The sequence below is a fragment of the Podarcis vaucheri genome (genome assembly GCF_965113315.1).
Source record: "Podarcis vaucheri genome assembly, chromosome: 3".
Classification (NCBI taxonomy): Eukaryota; Metazoa; Chordata; class Lepidosauria; order Squamata; family Lacertidae; genus Podarcis; species Podarcis vaucheri.
The window spans coordinates 48,616,618-48,639,081 of NC_138761.1; the positions used below are offsets into that span (position 1 = coordinate 48,616,618).

At 39.5% G+C, this 22,464-nt stretch overlaps 1 protein-coding gene across 4 annotated transcripts in view; it reads right to left on the minus strand.

The window, feature by feature from the left end:
* The window catches only part of SLC35F3 (solute carrier family 35 member F3), a 97,330-nt gene that overhangs the window by 7,787 nt on the left and 67,079 nt on the right, over positions 1 to 22,464 (minus strand). For all 4 annotated transcript variants that reach the window (XM_082215071.1, XM_082215072.1, XM_082215073.1 and 1 more), the window contains 2 exons: positions 15,281 to 15,605; positions 3,620 to 3,839 (listed from right to left, as the gene is read on the minus strand). In XM_082215071.1, the coding sequence (XP_082071197.1) occupies positions 3,620 to 3,839; positions 15,281 to 15,605 (545 nt within the window). The remainder of the gene's footprint in view (positions 1 to 3,619; positions 3,840 to 15,280; positions 15,606 to 22,464) is intronic.

A 22,464-nucleotide genomic window follows, 5' to 3' on the forward strand; every position in this document is an offset into this window, starting at 1 on the left:
GGTGCGGCCAAAGTGTAAAAGTGGGTGTGGTGAGGGAAAAGATGCCTTTTGATATGACAATATCACAGTGGGGTACTTGTGGGTGCAGTCAGAAAGCGAGAGAGAGAAAAGGATCAATTGCTCAAATGTGGGCAAAATTAAATGGGGGGAAAATTGGAGGGTCCTTGTGGTTTTTTACATGGCATCACAGCCAATAACTTTTTTAAAAAACACACACACCTTTTTCTTTTTTGGGGAGTCAGAGGGCCACAACTAGTTATGCCATCCCTGCTTTAAAAGAAAGCCACAGGAAGAGTATTGCGTTTAACATGTTCAGAAAAGAAGTGAAAATACTGTAAATTTAAAACTATTCATTGTGTGTAAGCTACAGTCAGTTAACTGAGTTGCCTCAAAATCAGTAAGATTTTTTTCTAATAGAACTAATAGCTTAGTGTCTTTCAGTTTGGAAGCAAAGGAGGGTCATCTAAAAATGAATTCCAAGGATGTTGTGGAAGAATATAAGTTTGCAAACTGAATAAAATGCATTAAAAAACAACAACTTTATAGGGACCAATTGGTTCCAGGGTGTACAGAATGTTAAAGCATCAGTTAAGGACAGTGGGGAGGAAAGCAGTGTGTGTGTGGGGGGAGTGAATTGGCCTGATCAAGCCCCTAGTGGGGGGGGATTAGGCTTGAGTGGGATCTGTGCCATGGGCTTACAAAACTCCCCTTCCACAGCCAGATGGGTGGGGTATAAATAATAAATTATTGTTATCATCATCATCATCATTATATAGTACTGAATTAGATGGACCAATAGTATGATTGATTCTAAGCTACTATTAGAGATATAGGCATTGTTTTACAGGAAGAATATTGAAATGCTACTGTTAAGCTCCCGTTGCTTGGTCCCTGCTCCTACCAACCTAGCAGTTCAAAAGCACGTTAAAGTGCAAGTAGATAAATAGGTACCACTCTGGTGGGAAGGTGAATGGTGTTTCTGTGTGTTGCTCTGGTTCGCCAGAAGCAGCTTAGTCATGCTGGCCACATGACCTGGAAGCTGTCTGCGGACAAACGCCGGCTCTCCCGGCCTATAGAGCGAGATGAGCGCCGCAACCCCAGAGTCATCTGCTACTGGACTTAACAGTCAGGGCTCCCTTTACCTTTAATTTATCATTTACTCAAGGGAAAGCAGGAGGGCACAAGGAGAAGGGGACGACAGAGAATGAGATGGTTGGATGGTGTTCTTGAAGCTACCAGCATGAGTCTGATCAAACTGCGGGAGGCAGTGGAGGACAGAAGTGCCTGGCGTGCTCTGGTCCATGGGGTCACGAAGAGTCGGACACGACTAAACGACTAAACAACAAGGGAAAGCTGGCAATGTTCCAGGAGAAGGAAGTAATGTTAATTCAGCTTTACCAAGAACATTACAGCTTTCAATCAATCATCTTTGGCACGATGATCCCCATTGATGTCTGTGAGACATATTCCAAGAAGTGTGGATCACAACTAAAATATCCTCCCACCCAAGAAAGAAGAATGTGCCTTCTTTGCTTTCATTCAGTTCCTTTGGAGGCAGCTTGACCTAAGTGGGTGGGTGATTATGTATGACTGAACTCTCAACTGAGCATAGAGCATTCCTCCACTCCCGGCCCCCCTGTATTTGAGACCTGTGCTTACTACTAATTTTCTGGCAACTCAGGTTCTGTCACATCATTAGTAGAAAATAAGTGGGGAAAGGTGCAAACTAAAATTCTAGATTCATCATAGTCACCAAGACCATATGCTCACAAAGAGTATTTGGTTCCACTGCTTAGGAACAACTTCACCCAATAGCCATTGAGGTTTTCTGAAATTATTTGTCAAGATGTATTTAAAAGCACTAAAACCCATTTTGACAGCCTTCTGGTTTTCAATGTTTGGATTAAAATGTTCACTCATTTTGTCTAATTTGGGTGGAAGGTGGCCCAAAATAATGGGAAAGGTACAGAATGTATTGAAATAATGATTGGACTCATCATGCAAAAAATGCAGAAGTTCAAAATGTGTGCAACGTACCTTGATTCAGATTTTGCCCATGGATGTAGTTTATGGAGTCTAGAGTTTTCACTCATCTTCTGCATATTTAACACCCATTTACCCCTATTTAGCCTGCTATATTAGTACTATATAGTACAATAAAAGCTGTACCTTTTTGCCCCCCCCCCTTTGCTGCTATTGATTTGATATAGTTTTTTTAAAAAAAAACCTGCTGTCTCCTGTGTGTTGATTGTTGTAGCATGCATATTTTGAAATAATTTATGATTGTGATGTAAGCTGTCTTGAGCGTCTCTTCTGAGGCAGAAAGTTTAAATATATATGTTTTAAATAAATAACAATGCATGTATATTTACAATAACATATTTTTAATACAATGATGGATGTTTTTCATGGGAAATAGTATAACTGGCATAGAGGAATAGTTAACTTGACCATAGCAATGTTGTAACACTTTGCTACATACAAAGATAGCACAGCACAACAGGCTAACAAGTCATGTTTCTATGTTTCAATGAAAGTTTATTTTATTTGCCAAAATTTTATTTCTTTAATTGCAAAAATATATACTGTATTCATATGTATGAGCTTTATGTTGTTTCTTTATCAGTACAATTTATAAAGAATTTTATTCAAAAGCAAAATCTATCAAACACATTATGCACCATGTATTATAAATTTTGCATGATTCTTTTTGTTACTTATGTTATAGACCTCTTGCAATACTTTTGAGCTCTCTTACCTACAAATTAGAAAAGAAAGTTTTAGCCTCAAACTCTTGAACTGAAATCATAATGCTATACACAGTTGAGCTTCTTTCCTATGTTGCTCTGCATGTGGAAAGAGAAAATATCTGGCTTTAAACATGCTTGCATTAGGTTTTAAAATCAATTGATGGCCATGAAAGAGGGTGAATTTATAACCACATTTCAGCTTACTCTTTTTTTTGGGGGGGGTGTGCATGTTATGAGTGTACATAGGCATTTATTTATTTATTTGTTTAAAACAGAAATGGCAAACCTTTGCCCCCTATATATTGCTCGACCACACTGCCCTTCATGCCTGACTACTGGTCATGCTGATTGGGCTTGATGGGAACTGGAGGTATTAACCTAGACCCCTGTGAGCATGTACATTTGTATACTCAAAGACCATCTGAAAAGCACTTTAGTGAAGGCCAGTAGTCCAGGAAGGGTTGAGATTTATACTTAGTAGGAGATAAATCTGCTTTACAACAGAACTGACTAAGCATGAAATCCTCTTAAAATATGCAAATCATTAGTAAGGTCTACAAAGCACAAAGTCTAAATTTTGGCTGTAGGAGGCTTCACTTTATTTTTAATATATATTTTTCAACTAGAATAGAAAAGCAATAAATGTAACTCCATATATTAATGTATCAGGTAGTGATAACTTAAGGTAGGAAGTTAAAATGATTATGTTCACCAGTAACTTTGTTTTGGAATGAACATTCAAAATCTTAGGAAATAACACAGGAAGAACCACTTTAAAGAGTAAAATGCAATCTGTTATAGCGATGTTTTCCCAGTAGGGAAACTCCTGAAAAGTTGAGTGGTAGAAAAACAGGTCAATAATCACTTACCCTCACTCCCATGAATCTGTCCCTGAGAACGATCCACGAAAGCAAAAACACAAAAGCTTTGTTGCAGCAGAACAACACGGAGACGTCCGTGGTGTTTATTTTTTTTATTGCATGTAAGTACAGGTAGTTTGTGAGTGTCCAAAGAACACCAAAGGGTGCTGCCTTGGTAAAAAATGCCTTCAGTGTCAAGCCATTATCTCCAAAAAATTGACAGCACTCCCTAAAACAAGAAAAGAAAATGATCAGACCCTCTATGTTTCATATTCTGTAGCAGCTGTAGAATCAAACCAAATACTTAGTTAAACTTCTTTTACTTTTCAAACCTGAAAAACCTTAATTTTTATTTGTAAGTTTCTACAGAGCCTCAACTGGGACTGAAAAACAAAACATTCAGGTTACGAGATGAGAGAAGAGTTGGAATTAAAGGAGATACTGTATCCTTCCAAATTCCCTCTATTGCCAGTTCCATTATAGAACAATCATAAATTAATTAAGACACATTTGGGAAAATTAATACATGTGTGGCGTTTATTTAGTTCTTTCTGCCCTATTCTGGGAGCGACATATTCTCCTGGGCTGACCTGGTGGCTTGGGAGAGGAAGGCACAGTAATATAATGGTTCCACTCCTAGCTGAGGAGCAAGTTCCAGTGACCGGTGTAGGGGACTTTTGCTTGGCCCCAAGGGAGTTGTGTTGTGGCATCCTGCAAAGTTCCAACTTATTTCCCATGCCTTTTAACCTCCATATGAAGCTGTGCAGTGAGTGGTCATTCAGGAATTGAAGTGCCATCAATATGTGAATGACACCCAACTCTTATTTCTCCCTGTCACTTGAATCAGGTGAGACTGGGCAGATGCTAGAGCACTGCCTGAAGGCAGTATTGGGTCAGACTATTGTAATGCCCTTGAAAACAATTTAGAAGCTTTAACTAGTGCAGAATGTGGCTGTCAGAGTCTTGACTGACTCAGTTGCTCAGAATAATTTAAGAATATTTGAAGAACCTACTTTGAAAAACTTACAGATACATGTCTACTGTGCATAGGGAACCCCTTTCTACTTTCCCTCCAAAAAGCGTGAGGGCATTGTTTGGAAATGAAGGGCAGTAAAAGCTTTTCTAAGGGCAACAAAAATTAGGTCTTGAAAGTAGTTTATAAGCGTATGCTGTCCATTTCTCCCAAAACAATCTCTGAAATTGTTCAATCAACCCACAAGGTATCATTAACAAACAATGAACACAAACAATAATTCTGTAGTTTATTATGGCAAAAGTATCTCAAAGACCTTACATATGGGGCTGTAAGAATGCAGAGAAGGTTCAGTGACACACTTGGACTGATAGCTCCTAAGCTAACTTACATTAAAAACCCTTTTGGTTCACCATGAATATTAAGCAAGCTTTTTTTTTTTAAAGGGAGTTAAAGTTTTCAAGGAAATTCCAAGATGTAACAAAAATGAAACACAGATCTTAACTCCCCCTTTCCCCTTTGCATGCAGTAAATTGTATTAGACATCTTTATGTGAATGTAGTCAAATTTGATCTGTGTGCTAAGGAACCAACGAGCCTTCTTGAAATGCAAATTACACAATATCACTTCATTGCAAAGTAGGTTCAAAAGAATGGCAGGAAAATTAATTTTATAACACAGCAGAACAGAAAGAAAAACACTGCTTAAATTATTGCGCGAACAAAAGGTCTCAAGGTTCCAATATTACAGAGCACATGTCAGATTCTGTTTGTGATGAAGTTCTTGACAGTATAGCAAGGTCATCAAAGGGATGAGGCCCACTTATTTCTGCTAACAAAGCATATTTGGTGCAGTAATACTCTCAGTTAGCTGGGGGAGATGAACAGGAAGGTGGATCAATCACTATAATGTAAATGCAAATGCTTACAGAATTGCATAAAGGAGTCAAATGCACCATCACTCAATACTCAGTAATGAGGGCTTTTCACTGTATTTATCCAAATGCAAAGCATTTGTGTGGTGGGTGGTGGGAGTGATGGAGTGCAGTCTGCCAGTAGCACTTTGTGGGAGTCAGAATTTCTTAGATATTAGTTTCCCCCCACCTTTCCTCCAAGTTGCTCAAGGTGGTATGCCTGGTTCTTATCCCAAGAGCAAAATAAATGCCGTCTTCAGCAGTGCCATTGTGTTCCTCAAGGGATCAACATAAAAGTTGCTAAAGTGATCCAAATGAAAAAGAGAAAAGCAAAATCTTCCTTGCTGAGAAGTATGAGGAATTTGCTGCAGTGTAGGCAAGGTGCCAACACCAGAGTACTAAGATGCAGTAACAATTCCAGACATTAAAACAGCAGAGCATTCAAGTAAATGCCTAACCAACTACCGTATATCTTTCTAAAGAGTTCCATTCCTTTAGGGGAGTTCATTAAAGATCTTCCCAGAAGATTAAAAAAATCTAGCTCTTCCCTTTAGCATGCCGACATCCTGTCCTGCACCTAAGTAATCAATGAGGGAATGGTAACAGTGCTGCAGGGAAGAGAGCCTTGCTATGGGTATAGCTCCATGCTGATTTGAAGGTTTGAAAAACATGGAACTGAGAGGCACCACACACAACAGTTTAAAGCGGATTTGATGCATCCCATATCTGCATATTTTAGTACTGCCCACACAACATTGACCTCATTCAAGTGACAGCCTGCACTCTTGCCCTGTCCCCAATTCAATTTGGATTTTTCTGATTCATGGGTAATGTGATAAAGGAGGGGGGAAACAAACACAAAATGGTATGTTATCCAAATATGGAAACACTGAAGCACATTGTGTGGATGGATTTGTGTGTGTGTGTGTATAAGATGTTTTGCTGGGTGCTGTCTAATTACCTCACCCACTATTTTTGCTTTATCGCCTGAGCACAACTTAGACATTTTGTTTCCATCAGCCCCAAGGAAAGGATGAGAGGGTGGAAAGCAGTGATTTAAAACAATGGCAGAAAGTTGAGTAAAGCAAGTTGAGGAGCGGAGAAGCACTGAGAGGAAAATGGTGGTTTTAAACAGCAGATGTTTGAATAAAGCAGGGATGGATCAACACTGAGGATTTTTCTTTCTTTTAAAAACAGTTTTACCAAGGAGATATAGCAGAGATGAGTACAACACAGAAGGTAACACAAAAATATTTTTCCTGCTCTCTTTACACTATATTCAAAGTTTGTTTTAAACTGCCATTTCAACCACTCAGTGACCTCTAGTATCTAGTAAAACCTCTATCATTGCATCAGACTTCCAGGTTGGCGCCTCTGGCAATGGCAGATTTCCTCCGATCGGGAGGAACCCGCTCCGTGGAAAACAGGGTCTGAACCGTCACGGCGAGGCGGAGACCCATCAAAAACCACAGGCGGGAGAAGCCTGTGGACGTGGGATACGGCTGGCACCTTTGCGCCCCCTCCACTCGCGGGGAAACCCTGTTCTGGGGATCCGGAGCGACGTGGGGTGAGTGGCGTGGTGCTTTGAATCGACTGCTTCTTTCCCGGAGTGAAGTCGCATTGCTGTTGCCGGAGAGCGCTGACTTTTTCCTGTGGACAATTGGATTTCAAACAACTGCCCGTGAGTAGAATGGAAAATTGGACTGTAAATTTTTTTTAATTAGGCACCGAAAGTGGGAAGGTCTAAACAGGAAGTCCGCCTTCTGCTTTTTGTAGATAGATTGAAGCAAAGACACGGCAAGCTAGAGTTCAGAAAGACGTTTGTAAAGGACTAAATTTTCATCATTTAAAATTACTGAACCCCCCTTGGAAGCAGGAGAAGAGGGGGGAACCTTTTTTAGATTGTTTAAACCTGCAGAAGAGAGAGTAAAGAAAGGTAATTTTCCACCGTCTTGAACCTGGGAGCGGGGTTTTGGAGAAGTTCATTGACTATGGACAAACGTTTCTGACAGATAGTTAAAAGAATAGAAACATATTGATTCCATTGTTCCCTTTCACTTTTAAAAGGAACAAAATATTGACAAAATATCAGAAAAAGGAAAACTTTGTTGCTAAATCTGCCTTTAAAAAAAAAAAGAGGAGAAAAAAAGACGGATACAAATAGAAATTGCTTCCCCTAGAGGGAGCTTGTGAAACTGTTTTTAAAGTCGAACTGGGGAGTTTTGCAGCTGTAAAAGATTAAAGATTGTGGGACCAGACTTCGACCTTGAACAAGAATGTGCTCAGGGGCTTTGGTGCTTGCCTTTTGCAAGACAAGTGCTTTATTGGAACAGTTACATGAGAAAATGGATTTGATGACAGCTGCGATAGGAAATTTTGGACAGGCAGTGGGTACCTATATAGAACCCACTCAGGAATTAATCCAGGAATGCGCTTTGACAGATGAGATGAGGGAGGAGGCTGTTGCTGGACCTCGGGTGGCAGAGATGGAGGGAGCTGTGGCCCAGCAGGAACATGAGTCGTTGGACTTGATGAATGAACCTGGAAAGAGTCAGACTTGGAGAGATGGAGTTCTGCTTGGCTTGGAGATGGGGGGCTGGATGGACCCCCCTATGCAGAGATGTTTTCACTTTTCAAGTCTGGCTTTAGGCCGGGGGGAGCTCGGAGCTGTGGGGGCCCCTAATTTTAGAGGGGCCTTGAAACATGCCTTTAAATATCACATGGATTTCAGTGTTGACCATGGAAAAGGGGCAGACTTGTCGAGAAGGGACACAAATATTGTCAAGTTGGAATCTCCCCGAGTGAAAGGAGCAGAAGACAAAGTAAAGTACAGGTATAAACATGAAGAAGACCAGCGGAAGGGACATGGAAGAGACTTAAGAGCCTCGGATATAAGGTCACCAGGTTGATGGACTAGATGGATGGGATAGAAAGGATTGACAAAACCCGAGACCAGGAAGAAGAGACGATGGATGAAGATTGGAAGAAAGTTTTAAAAATTTATTTAGAAAAGTATCGTAAAATTAATGAGTATTAGAAAAATGTTGGAATGAAATTATGTGGCTTTAGCAGAAATGTTAAAAAGAATTATGTAAGAATATGTGTTTTGTTTTTTCTTTTTGATTTTGGTTTCTATTGATTGGTATTGTTTAATTGTTACTTTTATCTACTGTTGTCTTTCTTTTTCTCTTTTTCTTGTTTTTTCCTTCTTTTTTTCTTTGTAATTTTAAATTTTTTAATAAATATCATTTAAAAAAATAAAAATAAAACCTCTATCATTGTTTAAAACCACCACTTCCCCCCACAATCATGCTAATAAAATTTATTTATTTTCTTACATTTCTATTTCGCCTTTCTTCCACCATGGAAACCAAGGCATAACATGGGCTTCCCAGGTGGTCTCCCATTCAAGCACAGACTAGAATCAAACCTGCTCAGCATCACTGGCATGGTGGTCACATGAGTCTTCAGACTATATGCTGGGACCTGAATCTTTTCTGCAACTCTGCTTATCTATATTACTGATATACCGGTTGTGCTTCTCTAATAATTGCTGAGGCCCTTTTCACTCATTATGTTAAACATAACTATGAAGGTGAGGGGAATGTACCCTGTGTACTCTGCCCTGGCTTCTGCTTTGTACCCACACTTGGGTAAAGGTGTGAGGAAAAGTTTAAACACATTCAAACTGTGTTTGTAAGCTATGTGAAACTTTCATGTGGATGGATCCTATAGTCTGTATATGTATAGGCCCTTTTTGCATCTCCAGCCACCCAAATATTGTTCAAGAATTGCTCTCTTTAAATGTACAGTCTATTATTATTATTATTATTATTATTATTACTCTCACAAATTCCATTTTTAAGAGATTTTGGCTCTTCTTCAGACTCTTCCTAAGTTCGTCTGCTGTCTCCACTGACCACCAGACCACAATGACTGGATGAAGCTTTGGCTGTCCTTTTGTGCAATTTCTGTCAGGATCACCTGCTGTATGCCTTAGAGTGGTGGAGGGTGGCTAACCTATGATCCTTTGGTGTTGTTGGATTACTGCTCCTGTCAGCCCCCACAAAGTGGTCAGGCAGTCCAACAACACTTGGGGGACTGCTGGTTAGCAAAACAGTAAACAATTTCATAAGCAGTTTGTATTTCTGTTGTATTACAAGTATCTGAGATGTTTTGTACATTAACATGAGACGTTTGCAACTTGAATGGGAAAACACATTTTACTTTCATTGATGCTGTAGAACTACATCGATTTAAATATGCTGTGCAGTTGTGGTTGAAATTAAATCCTTCCATCTTCAGAGGAAGGAGGAATAGAAATTATTTAGCTGATCACAAGCAGAATTTAGACCTATCTATCTGTCACATGGGCTTTTATGACTTGCAGCAGCCACTGGAACTGTCTGTCTTCCTTAAGATGTTTAAGGCTGAGAAACAGAGCCATCAACTTTATATACTAAACTAATAACATGTTACCAAAATAGCCTAACGGTGCCTTTAAATCATAATTAAGTGAATTAAATGAAAACTTCAAAATGCTCTGATTATACTATGATAAAAAGCTTGCATGAAAACATACCAGTCAGTCACCTATCTATAGATTACAGCTTTATTTTGCTCCAGTTACAATTTAGGCAGAGAGAGACATGAAACCCCAAGAACAGGACTTAACTTTTGAACTTGCTGCAGGTTTAAAGCTTCCAATAAAGTTCCTTATAAAAACCCAATTACCGTATTTTTAGTTTTTATTTTAGGCAGTCTTTCTCCCTCATGTATACATGTGTGCACACACAATGACCAGGCTAGATTCAAGTTACAAGAAAGGAGGTTCCAACCAGTGCTTTTTTTCTAGAAAAATAGGTGTCAGCACTCACCATGAAGTTGTTACAGTAAGTACCACATGTTTTAACAACAACAACAAAAAGAGGTGCTGGTACTGCATACCCTTGAGTACCCCTTGGGGGAAAAACCACTGGTTCCAACTAAAAATCAGGAAAAACTTTCTGACAATAAGAACTGTTTCACAATGGAACAGACTCCCACAAGAGGTAGTGGACTATCCTTCCTTGGAAGTTTTTAAGCAGAAGCTGGATGGCCCTCTTTCATGTATGATTTAGTTGAGATTCTTACATTGCAGGGGGCTGGACCTGGTTAGAGAAGGCTGAACTGGAATAGCACTGAAGACCAAAACTAGAGAAATAAAAACGACAAAGCTTTAACATCCTAATACTAGAATATAAACAACAAAATGGAAGGTAAAACCTGCAAGAACTGGAAACAGAACTTTACAACAGGATGTCTGGAAGCCATAATTGTGCAATTGCTGATAAAAGTCTAAGCATTTGACAACTTAATAATTGAATAATGAGCTCCAAAGTGACTGATACTCTTGTGTTGACGCCTAACACTTAGAACCATTACAAAGAGAAGTTCAGTGAGAACTAAGTTAGGTGAGGAGCAGGACAGAGAACCTCTGACATTTCTAAGTTTAGACAATTATATGGTCACTCTATCACCTGTAAAAATTCAATACTCATGCAAGTCAAAATTCAAGTAGTCAATAAAGTAATTGATAACCTTGAACATATCCATAAAGCCAAGGCCTCTATAAAACCAACAACACTATAAAATATTATATGAGTGAATCATCTTGGTAAACCTCATAGGCCATTTATTCTAAGCATCAAGTAACTCTTCAATAACATTTTAAACAGCCCTAAGACACCATGGCTGTTCTCAAAACAGAGTTCATATGGTGTACAAAACAGATGACCAAAAACAAACAAACCAAATGACCATTATGTAACAGAAAACTTTGGGACAACCCTTGCTTAAGCTGTTAAAAATGTATCAGAAATTAATATATTTTTTGCCTTATTAATTAATTTAGTTATGCTATCATCTATTTCAACCAGGCAGAATCAGAAATATCAATCCAGTATAGTATACTGTCAGTTGAAAACCAGGTTCTGGCATAGTAATGTACTGACTCACGTACTTGGACATATAAATCAATAAAACTGCTCCAAAGCTATCCCTTCCCAGCTATGACCTCAACAGATCCCATAATCTAATCATAGTCAGCTGACTAGAACTAGTAGATGACTTGGAGATTTCTTGAAAAGCAGGAAGAAATGGTGAATAATGTAATTCTGTGTAGTTAATTCTCAGCCTGTTTCCTGTAGGAGGTTTTTGGCAAGAACTGAGGATCACTGCCACAGTTGTGTTATGATTTGATTTTGCCTGTAAATCTGTTTATGAATTTGGCATTCTTAGGCATTCTGGAGATAATGTTGTAAAGCTTTACGGCTGAAGTGAGATTTAAATCAGGGATTTCCCAGATTAGTGTAGTGCCCCATGGCTGCAAAAATAAGTAAGTTTTCAGCTCTAAAGGCTAAACCAATCTATCCAACCTAGTCCTTTCCAGATGTTTTGACCTATAACTGCTCACCTGTCCATGTCAGCATGGCTGTAGTCCAACAAAATGTCTGAAGGGCACCAGATGGGGCTGGGCTAAATAAATAACATGTATGCAACTTACTGAGAAACACTCTTAGTAATATTTTTAAATAGTTTGGAGGTGCTTGCCTGGCTTGAAGACAAGAAGACTAGCCTGCAATATTTCAGATACATATATAAAAACAAGAATCAAAACAATCTACTCTCTAAATGGCCTACTGGAGACAAACATAACGAGGAATCTCATGCACGTAGGAGTAAAAATTACCCATAATATTCAATAGATGATAAAATTTTATAGGAAATAATGCCCATTTTATTTAACCCAGTGGAATCAGAGGAAGGACTTTGATGGAGCAGGTAGATTTGTCAACCAAGCTTTAGCATGTGGGCTGGGACACACTTTTAGGGGCAAAGCTTTACACTTTGGATATGACATGTCCAACACAAAAAAATAAGCACCTTGGGGAGTCGGGCCATTGGCATGCTTCAGTAATTAGGAAGGTGGAAGTAAAAGGTGAGACCAAGAGAAATTTCCAGTCTACTCTTGGTAGATAAGATTTATATGGAGTGAGTTCTGTCTTACGAACATGGATAAAGCTTGAAATGTGCTAGGTAGGTTGCTATGCAATGGGGAAGCTAGACTATTGTGCCAGGTCTGTTGACTCCCAGGGTACATTCTGAAGGAACATGAGGCTGCCAATCTTGCTGCAACTAAAGATGTTTGGGTCTAGTCAGTGCCTGGGAACCAAATTTATATTGCAATGAGTTCCATGATAGATGAAAAGTTGGATATAAATGCTAGAAAGTAAACAGAATAGAGACATTTTAGAATAGAAGAAAATCATAGTTAGAAGGGACCCTGAGGATCATCTAGTCCACCCCCTTGCAATGCAGGAATAGGCAGCTGTCCGGGATCCAACCTGCAACCTTGGCATTATCAGCAGGACGCTCTAACCAGCTGAGCTATTCAACAGATTTTAGACACCGGCATTTTGTTCTCTAGCATTGTTCCACAATCAAGACTGGAATACCATCTTCAAAACTCTACCAGCTGTTTCTCCAAATGTTGTCTACCTTTCATAGACAATCATGTGGTCAATTTATTGGCCTTTGGATTTCTAAGAACCTGACTGTAAACATAATCTTGGTTTTCTTCACAACCGCAAACTAAGCTTGAGGAAATGTGAGACTTCTGGGTGATTGTTCTAAGAAGAGCTTGGTATACATCTTGCTCAGTCCTACTACAATGTACTTTTGTTTTACTTTTCTCTAAGCAGTGCAATATTTTTAGATGAGGCAATAGAAGAAAATGTACTACTCTCTGGATAAAATGCAAAAACAAAGAATGTCCTGGTGAGAAAAATCAGCAGCCAAGTAGCATTTGATTTTTGTTAGACAACATATTAGTAATATGGACATAATGGATGTAATGTATCTGACTAACAATCAGTAAGAAAGTATATACAGAATTTAGGTTAGTCCTAAATTAGGTTAGATCTTCTGGCTGCTTTCTAGCACTGTTATGCATGTGTTCGGGTAGATCCAGGAAACGGGGATCTCTCACCTACTGAAATCTTTCTAATCTTTGCAGAGCATCTTATTTATATACTGCAGTTCAGCGCTACACAACCTCTCCAAGAAGACGTCACACAATAAGAATAATAAAACCAATAAAATAGGATAAATTTGCAGTCTCAAAACAATTCAATCTGAAGGCCAGAAGTAAAGCAGTAAAACAGCAGCTGTGGTTGAAATTACAACATAAAGCTGAGGCTAACCTCAAATTAATTAAAAGTGGATGTAACCAGCCAGGTCTTTAGAGTCCTTTTTTTTTTACCAATTATTTTTATTGATTTTCCAATTTTTTTAACTGTCACCAAGTCAATACAAATTCAATACAAATTTTAAAAGCTGACTCCCCCCCGATGTCCCCTCTATTTTCCTCCCTCCTTTGCTGTACCCAATAAAATAACTTTTCCAACTATCATTTCAAAATACATTCATCCCTTCTCCCTACACACCACCTGTTCATTTACCAATTTCTGCTATGGCTTTTATACATTGTAACAACCTGTCCTCAAAGAGTAGACTAAATACTCTTTTATCTATCTATAATAGTCATTTATCAATTTTGATGGAAATGTTTCAGTGTTTTAGAGTCCATTTTAAAGCAATCAATGGGGAAGCTTGGTGCACTTCCCACAGGAGAGTGTTTCATGGTTATGGGGCCACTACTGAGAAGGTCCTGTATCTTGTATCAATCCATCTGATGGACCTTGCCGGCAGGTCCACAAGTAACGTCTCTGTGATCAAATAAAGAGAGAGAAATCTGGACCACAAAATATATTGTAGAAACTCAAATCTTAGAAAAATGTATAGATCAAATAGGAAAAGGATAAAATATGAAAAAAGTCTCAGCAGGTTCTATGCTTTATAAAATGGGAAACCTCTCAGCTGTGTAAGAAAATAATTACTACCACACCACATTCAGATATGTAAATTATTGCTGTAGTTTTCCTGGTTATAATGCACTTCTGTTCTGGTTTCTGACATTCCATTTACACTTTATTTCTGGTTGCGTTATGGAACTGTGGCTTTCTGATACTACTATGTCACACTAATTCTCATACCTACCAGGGGATGTGGTGTGGCATAACAGCAGACATCATTGGACATGGCACCACTCCTCCCCCTTTATGTACATGTGCACTTCTGTTCCCCCATGAAAATGTCTGGAAAGAATGGTATCCTGGCAAACTGCATCAAATGTCAACAAGCAATTTTTTTTGAAGGGGTGGGGGTGGGGAATAACAGGGTTGCAAATGATATTTTCCTGGAAGCAATTAAAACTGAAATGTGCACTAAACTCCCAGTAGATTCCACAACTTTTTCAGATGAAGTTTTTACATTGTGTGAAATATCACATAAAACACAAATCAAATCAGGTAAGGAACTGTCGGGGGGGGGGGGGAATGGAACAAAATTCTGTCTGAATGCAGGCTGCACTTTTTGAAGACCACTAGAAATATCAAGTGAAGGATTCATTGGTGCTATCTGTGTTTGTAGCATGATGTTTTGAAGCAGCAATAATACTGTCACACGTAAAGACATCTCATTTACATTGACTGTTTCCCCAATGCCAAACCTTTGCTATTTCCCTTTTTATTTCTCTCTCCTTTGACCCATACCCCCTCCATTCCTTTCTTTTGTTTATCAAACAATTCCTAATCATATCTTGCAACAATATGAAGGAGAATTTAATACAATACCAATGAAAATAACATAAGGCAGCACAAGTAAAGCCATGAATCTGCCTTACCTGTATTTTTGTTGTGGAGACTGTTTTTCAGCTGACTTACAAACATGTCCAATGTAATACAAAGGAAAGAATAAAAAGTTCCAGTTTGTTGCAAACCATGTCAAAGTGAAGGGCGCATCAAATTTCTTAAAGGTCAGTTTTGCTAGCTGGGTTGAACCTGACCAGGAGGAGCAGACGCCAAGCACCACCAATACACCCCAGAAAATTTTCTTAAGCTGGGTCACAGAGCATGTCCAGCAACATCGGCTCCCTCTTCCACCAGCTTCCATCCCAGCTTGTGCCTGGGCTTCTGCTGGGGCTGGGGAATCATGGGAACGCTCATCCCCTGCGGAAAAAGGGAGAAGACGAGATAAGGATGTTGGAATCAGCAAAGAATATTCTGCACAGTTTTATTTTACAAGCAGCAAATCCTGAGATATCTCATGCATGGTTCTCTACCCAAGTAGAGAAGGTGCAGCTATACACATGCTATACTTCTAAAGCACACCTGAAGCACTTTTTCTCCTTCAAAGAATTCTAGGCAATGCAGTTTTTTATGGGTTGGTGGGAATGGCCAAACATACAACTATTTAGTTCTAACAGAGAAAGAAAGAGCCTGAAAAAATAAGAATGAAGGCTAGAATACAATGAGTAAGGATATTACTGCCAAACCAGGCAGCAATCACAATAAATGCAAGTAGGTATTAAAAGACTTATAGCCAGTCCAAATGTAATATTTACTATGTGTTTGGTTGAATTTATCATTAGAGTAGAACCAAAAAACATAACAAAAGAGGAAGGAACCACTATGAAATGCATATCACACCATTAATATACATATTTGAAGAAAAAGAATCCTAGAATTACTAACAGCAGATTTTACTGAGCTTTTACCTGTAACTCAGACTTTATTGGCTTTGCTCTAGCTGAGTCACTTTTTAAATAATCTTTAGAAAGCACCCAGTGAAGTCATGACCATTTAGGAGCAGAAGGAAATACAATTTCTCTTGAAATTTGCTATACCAATCACAAAACATATATATTCAAACTTTACTTGTCCAAGTGTTACATACAACTCTTCTATGTGCACTTTTCAGCCATTTGTTAAATACACTAGCAAAGGTGTTTACACTGCAGAAATACTGTGACACACAATACTTCAAGTATCACTTTACTGTGAAAATGATCTCACACATCAGGAGTTGAATTCCAAGGATGCTCTTCTGATCTTTTACTGGAAGGAGTAAAGCACATGCCAGACAAAACACACAGCACCATTTTGGGAAGTAGTACCTGGGCTCCCCAAAATGTCTTTCTGTTTGCAGTGAGCGTCATTAAAACTTCCTTACCTATTCAGTAACATGAAAAAAACAAGTGTTGTCTGTTTCCAATGATATGATTTTATACCATGGCATAAATACACTTCAGTATCAAATGGATCATCCATCATCCCTGTACAGCCTACTGTTTAGCCCCTGGTGTGTAAGACCATCTATAATGTCAGAGCAGCACAGCCAATGACAGGAAGGGAAACTGTGATATCTGTGATTTCTATCAGTACAAGCTTTTGACTCTCTTGCAAGAGTAAAGCATGTCCAACTGTGATACCAGACTAAGTAAGCCAACAGAATCAAAAGAAGTAAACAAGTAGAGGGGATAGAAGCAAGGAAGAAAGATGAAAGATTCAACCATCTTAGCAAGTATTGCTTGAACTCACTGAACACTAGCCCATAACCTATACAATAAGAATGGAAGTAGCCTACAGTTATGTTTCCCTGAAAACCATGGCCAACTCAAATCCAAATCTGACCTCCTACTGTGAATTATTCCTAACTTCACCTGATTTGGCATCATAACTGCACTCCAATACAGTTCTCTCTCCTATCCCAAACCTAATTCATGCCTTCATAAATATATTTTATCCCACTGTGGAGGTGTTCATGTAAGCAGATCAGTGCCTTCTGAAGCTTTGTTCTTGGGTTTGCAACTTGTGATTTGTCTCAAGCAAGACAAACCACGAGGTTGGCTTGTGGATGGCATGGCTAAGATCACAGCAGTGCAGCAACTGCAGGACTGGGAGAGGAGCACAGCAGCTGTGATCTCCTCTTTGAGAAGCCTCACACTTGCGAACTTGTGCCAAGGCATGGTTTGACTTAGTATTATATGTGAACCTGTCCCCCTCCCTTGTTTTTTGTTCTCCCACACCCAATTTCATATTCTTGGGTCATATTAAGCATCTGCCCAATTACCTGATGCTATGGCACATTGCATATTATATTTCTCCCTCTTTGCAATGCCATAGATTTTGATGCAGCCTCTGTAGCACAAGCATGGGAGACTGGCTGTCCTCCAGCTGTCGGATTTCAATACCCAGCAGCAGCAGCCAGCTTGGGAAGGGGTGATGGAAGTTGCGGGCTGGTGTGGAGGACTCCCTGGTCCTGAATAGGGTAACTGTGCCCCTGAAGGACCAGGTGCGCAGCCTGGGAGTCATTTTGGACTCACAGCTGTCCATGGAGGCACAGGTCAATTCTGTATCCAGGGCAGCTGTCTACCAACTCCACCTGGTACGCAGGCTGCCCACGGACTGTCTCGCCAGAGTGGTGCATGCTCTAGTTATCTCCCGCTTGGACTACTGCAATGCGCGCTATGTGGGGCTACCTTTGAAGGTGACTCGGAAACTACAACTAATCCAGAATGCGGCAGCTAGACTGGTGACTGGGGGCGGCTGCCGAGACCACATAACACCGGTCTTGAAAGACCTACATTGGCTCACAGTACGTTTCCGAGCACAATTCAAAGTGCTGGTGTTGACCTTTAAAGCCCTAAACGGCCTTGACCCAGTATACCTGAAGGAGCATCTCCACCCCCATCATTCTGCCCGGATGCTGAGGTCCAGCGCCGAGGGCCTTCTGGCGGTTCCCTCATTGCGAGAAGCAAAGCTACAGGGAACCAGGCAGAGAGCCTTCTCGGTAGTGGCACCCGCCCTGCGGAACGCCCTCCCACCAGATGTCAAAGCGATAAACAACTACCTGACATTCAGAAGACATCTTAAGGCAGCCCTGTTCAGGGAAGTTTTTAATGTGTGATATTTTAGTGTATTTTTGGTTTCTATGGAAGCCGCCCAGAGTGGCTGGGGAAACCCAGCCAGATGGGTGGGGTACAAATAATAAATTATTATTATTATTATTATTATTATTATTATTATTATTATTATTATGGTGCAGCAACTTCTGGAGGGCCACAGACTCCTGCTGCATGTAGTGACAGCAATCAGCACTACTGGTTCTGTGTCACCCTATGCCATCAAAAGACACTGTAACTAACAGTAGTAGAAAGAGGAGGTGAGCCATGCATCTTATCTATCCAGATATTTCCAGACATAGCATAGGAAAGCTAGCAAAACTATGTTATGCATCATTTTCTGGCAGTACACTACTGGGCAGGAACATTACTTGCAAAAATAAACATGCTGCCATTGGACTAAACACACTAACCAAAGTGGGAATGGATGTTTTGAATTATTGTTTCATGTACCCTTGTCTTTGTTTAACAGAGACTAAACAAATGGCCAGCTTTGAGAGTCCTTGACTATCTGACTGATTGTATACACACACTGTGGAAGGATTAAGTGCACACACCAAAAGGAGGGTCCTTTGCCCTTGAATTGTAAGAATCACCAGTAGAAGATGTATTTTAACAAAACTGATGAACAGCTTATCCCACAATAAATGTTGAAGAATTCCAGCTCCTATGTTGTTTTTAATCAGAGAGGCTAACAGCATCATGAGAGTTGCTTCAGTCAAGTCTATGTGATTAATATTAGATAAACATGAAGTAAGGAGCTTGAAAAGGATCACAGCTAGAGGCTGAGATTCCTGTGCAGAGTTATACAAGAATAAATCCCAGTTAGTAAGCCAGATTTAATAGCAACATAATTAATTTTGTTATTTAGTAACTAGAAAAAAAATCTTAACTCTAAAGACAGGATGATGAACACAGAGAGTAGTCTGACATATCTGTGCAAACTTTAAAATATATATTCTTTTGCCTTAAGAACTGGATTGGAACTCTCTTAAGTATTCTTGTCCATGGAGTTTTCTTGGCAGGGATACTGGAGTGGCTTGCCGGTTCCATTCTTAAGGAAATTAGCCCTGAGTGCTCACTGGAAGGACAGATCGTGAAGCTGAGGCTCCAGTACTTTGGCCACCTCATGAGAAGAGAAGACTCCCTGGAAAAGACCCTGATGTTAGGATAGATTGAGGGCACAAGGAGAAGGGGACGACAGAGGACGAGATGGGTGTACAGTGTTCTCGAAGCTACAAACATGAGTCTGACCAAACTGCGGGAGGCAGTGAAAGACAGGAGTGCCTGGCGTGCTCTGGTCCATGGGGTCACAAAGAGTCGGACACGACTAAACGACTAAACAACAACAACAAAATGATTAATGTTTGTTATTAGTAACATCATGTTTTTGTTATTAATGTAAGACGCAGTCCCATATTAGAAATATTTGAAACCAGATTCCCTAACAGTGAGCCTTTAATTTGAGAATGCCTTTAAAAACCCCATGTCCATTAATACAACTATTTCTGAAGAACATTCCACACAGTATGCAAGTACACTTTTTACATTTCATTTGACATCTAGCATCACTTACTAGGGAGACCATTAAAACTGCATCAAGTAAACTTTTAGTATTTGCCATTATACTTTCTAAAATCACCACTATTACTATTCTTTAATTGGTGTCACATATCAGTCAGAAGATCTATTTGACTGAATCTTTATTTATCATGGAAAGCAAAAATTTCAAACACTCTACAGGTGGCATCTTTAACAGAAGAGACAACAGGAAGTACTAGGATTGCCATATTTTGAAGAGCAAAAAAAGAAGACACTGTGATGGCCATTCAAAGCAAATAAATGCAATTTGTCTCAAATTTTACACCTGAAAAAGAGGATGTGTCCTGGAAAAAGAGAACACATGGCAACCCTAATTAGTACAAACTCAGCAAGATACATACTGATGGCCAGTAATAGATTCTCTACCTAATTTAAGGAAAAACATTAGTTGCATTGGTGCAACTAATTTCGAAGGGCAGCTTAGGAAGGTCTATTTGGAACAAGAAATAGCAGACAAAAACGGTTTGTATATACCAGCCACTTCTCATTCTTTTTACAGGTTTCCCAGAAAGAAAGAGTCATTGGTTACAATATGTATGTGTGTAACATGTACAACACAAAAATTTAATTGAGTTCTCTTGTTCCGAGTTTCATTTGTAAGCAGTGCTTGAAGTACTAGCTCTTGATAAATCAAACAGTGGTTACTTGATCAGCCCCATGGGAGATTGTATAAATCTGCACTTATTATCCAGGATTAATTAAATAGCTGCTGTGTGTTTATAAAGAAGCAAAGTTGATTTAAATATCACTAATGCTCTCCAGCTTAGAATAAAGAACACTGGAGACAAAGAGTAGAGCTTCTTGTTTTTATGGCTGAGATAAACAAAATCTGGGACCTATTGCCCTCATTTTAGATTGGGGAAAAATACAAAAAGTTTACAGTTGTAGACGATACAATGGGTGAGAAGTACTCGGGTAGATATCTCAGAATAATAAAATAAGGCTTTGTCAATATGCTATTGGGAAATAAAATGGGAATCTTTGTGGAAAGATTGATGAAATAAAGATGCACAGTGAATTGGGAGCTTCAGGATGAGGATGAAAAACAGCTATAAAACTGAACTAATAATGAAACTTGGATGATGATAAAGGGATATATTTGGCACGAAGCTCAAATGCACAACAAAATAATAAGAGACTGTGTGTCAGGAAGGAAAAACAGAACTAATTTCTTTTTCATTTAATATGTTTCAACTGCTTGTGGAAGTTATATGTGTTACCAAAGTTTACACACACTCTCTCTTATGTGTGAACACTCACTGATGCTAAGCCTCAGGGGACAACAGTTAGTTTTCTTATTTCACACAGTGTAAGGATGCCGAGTCTCTCAAGCCAGGTGACCCAGCAGTGAGGCTCTAGTGTCTTGTTGCCTGTCTCACCAAGACAGTATGTCTGCTGAAAAGAGTGCAGGCTGACCTGTGTTGTTTAAAGGTGACACCTGGATAGCATTACAAGCCCTAGCAGTTGACTCAGCACCTTATCAGGAGACCCAGGCAACCAGTGTATAAAACCTCAGCTTGATCTTTGAGCATCTTGGTTCCTAGTGAGATCAATGTGCCAGACTAAGCACCTGCTCAGCACCCTTCCCTATATTCTGCCTTTGCAACTTGGCCACCTGCCTTCTTTTTACTACTCTGCTTGCTCTGGCACATCTGCTTGTTAGCTGCTTTCTCTGTAACCTAACCTTTGCCAGTCTTGGCTGCTTGCCTTTGGCCTCCACCTAGCTGATGGTTGGTTCCTTTCTAACTTTGGCTTCTGATCCTGTTAACAGTCAGGATGCAATTCCCCAGTGAATCCTGACACAGAACCCCATTTCAAGACCTTAAAAGTATCTGTTTAAGGGAAAGAAGTACAAACAGAGTTCTGGATTTATAAATAAGCAACAACTTTCGACAAAGGTGCTTTCCTAAGCATTGTAAGTCTCACTGCAATTTATTTTACAATACACTGCTGATAACGGTATAGTAATGCAAAATGCAAAGCTAGGCATGCTATTCGAAACCCTGTGGGAGGGTAAGTGGCTTAGAGTTGGAAAATGATGGTGGTGGGGAACCATATTACCCCTCTCCCCATATTTTACCCACTCTAAAAATCTCCTTTCTTGAAAGTTTTTTTTTAAGGTGTTGAGGTCTCTTACATGCATTCACATGTAACTCACTGCTAGTCCCACATAAACTACTTTGATGATGTCAAAAGACACAGAGTTAATTTATAACAGTTCTTTTTTCCCTTCCAATGCAGCGTCTGACCATTATGGGCTTACATACAGAACCCCAAGCATTAGTAAACTCAGACTGTTTTACAGTCATCAAGTTCTTAACAAGAATCAAGCCCAATGTGAAAAAGTGAATCGCATAGAAAATCTAGCTGTATTTTAGGCACAAAGAGATAGTAGGAGCACAACCAAACCATTTGCCATGTGAGAAAGAGCTACTATATATTGCCCTCACCCCAAAGGTAGAAATATTTAAAGTATTACTACATGTCACCCCAATCTCCATGAGCGGTGAGAGATTCCATGA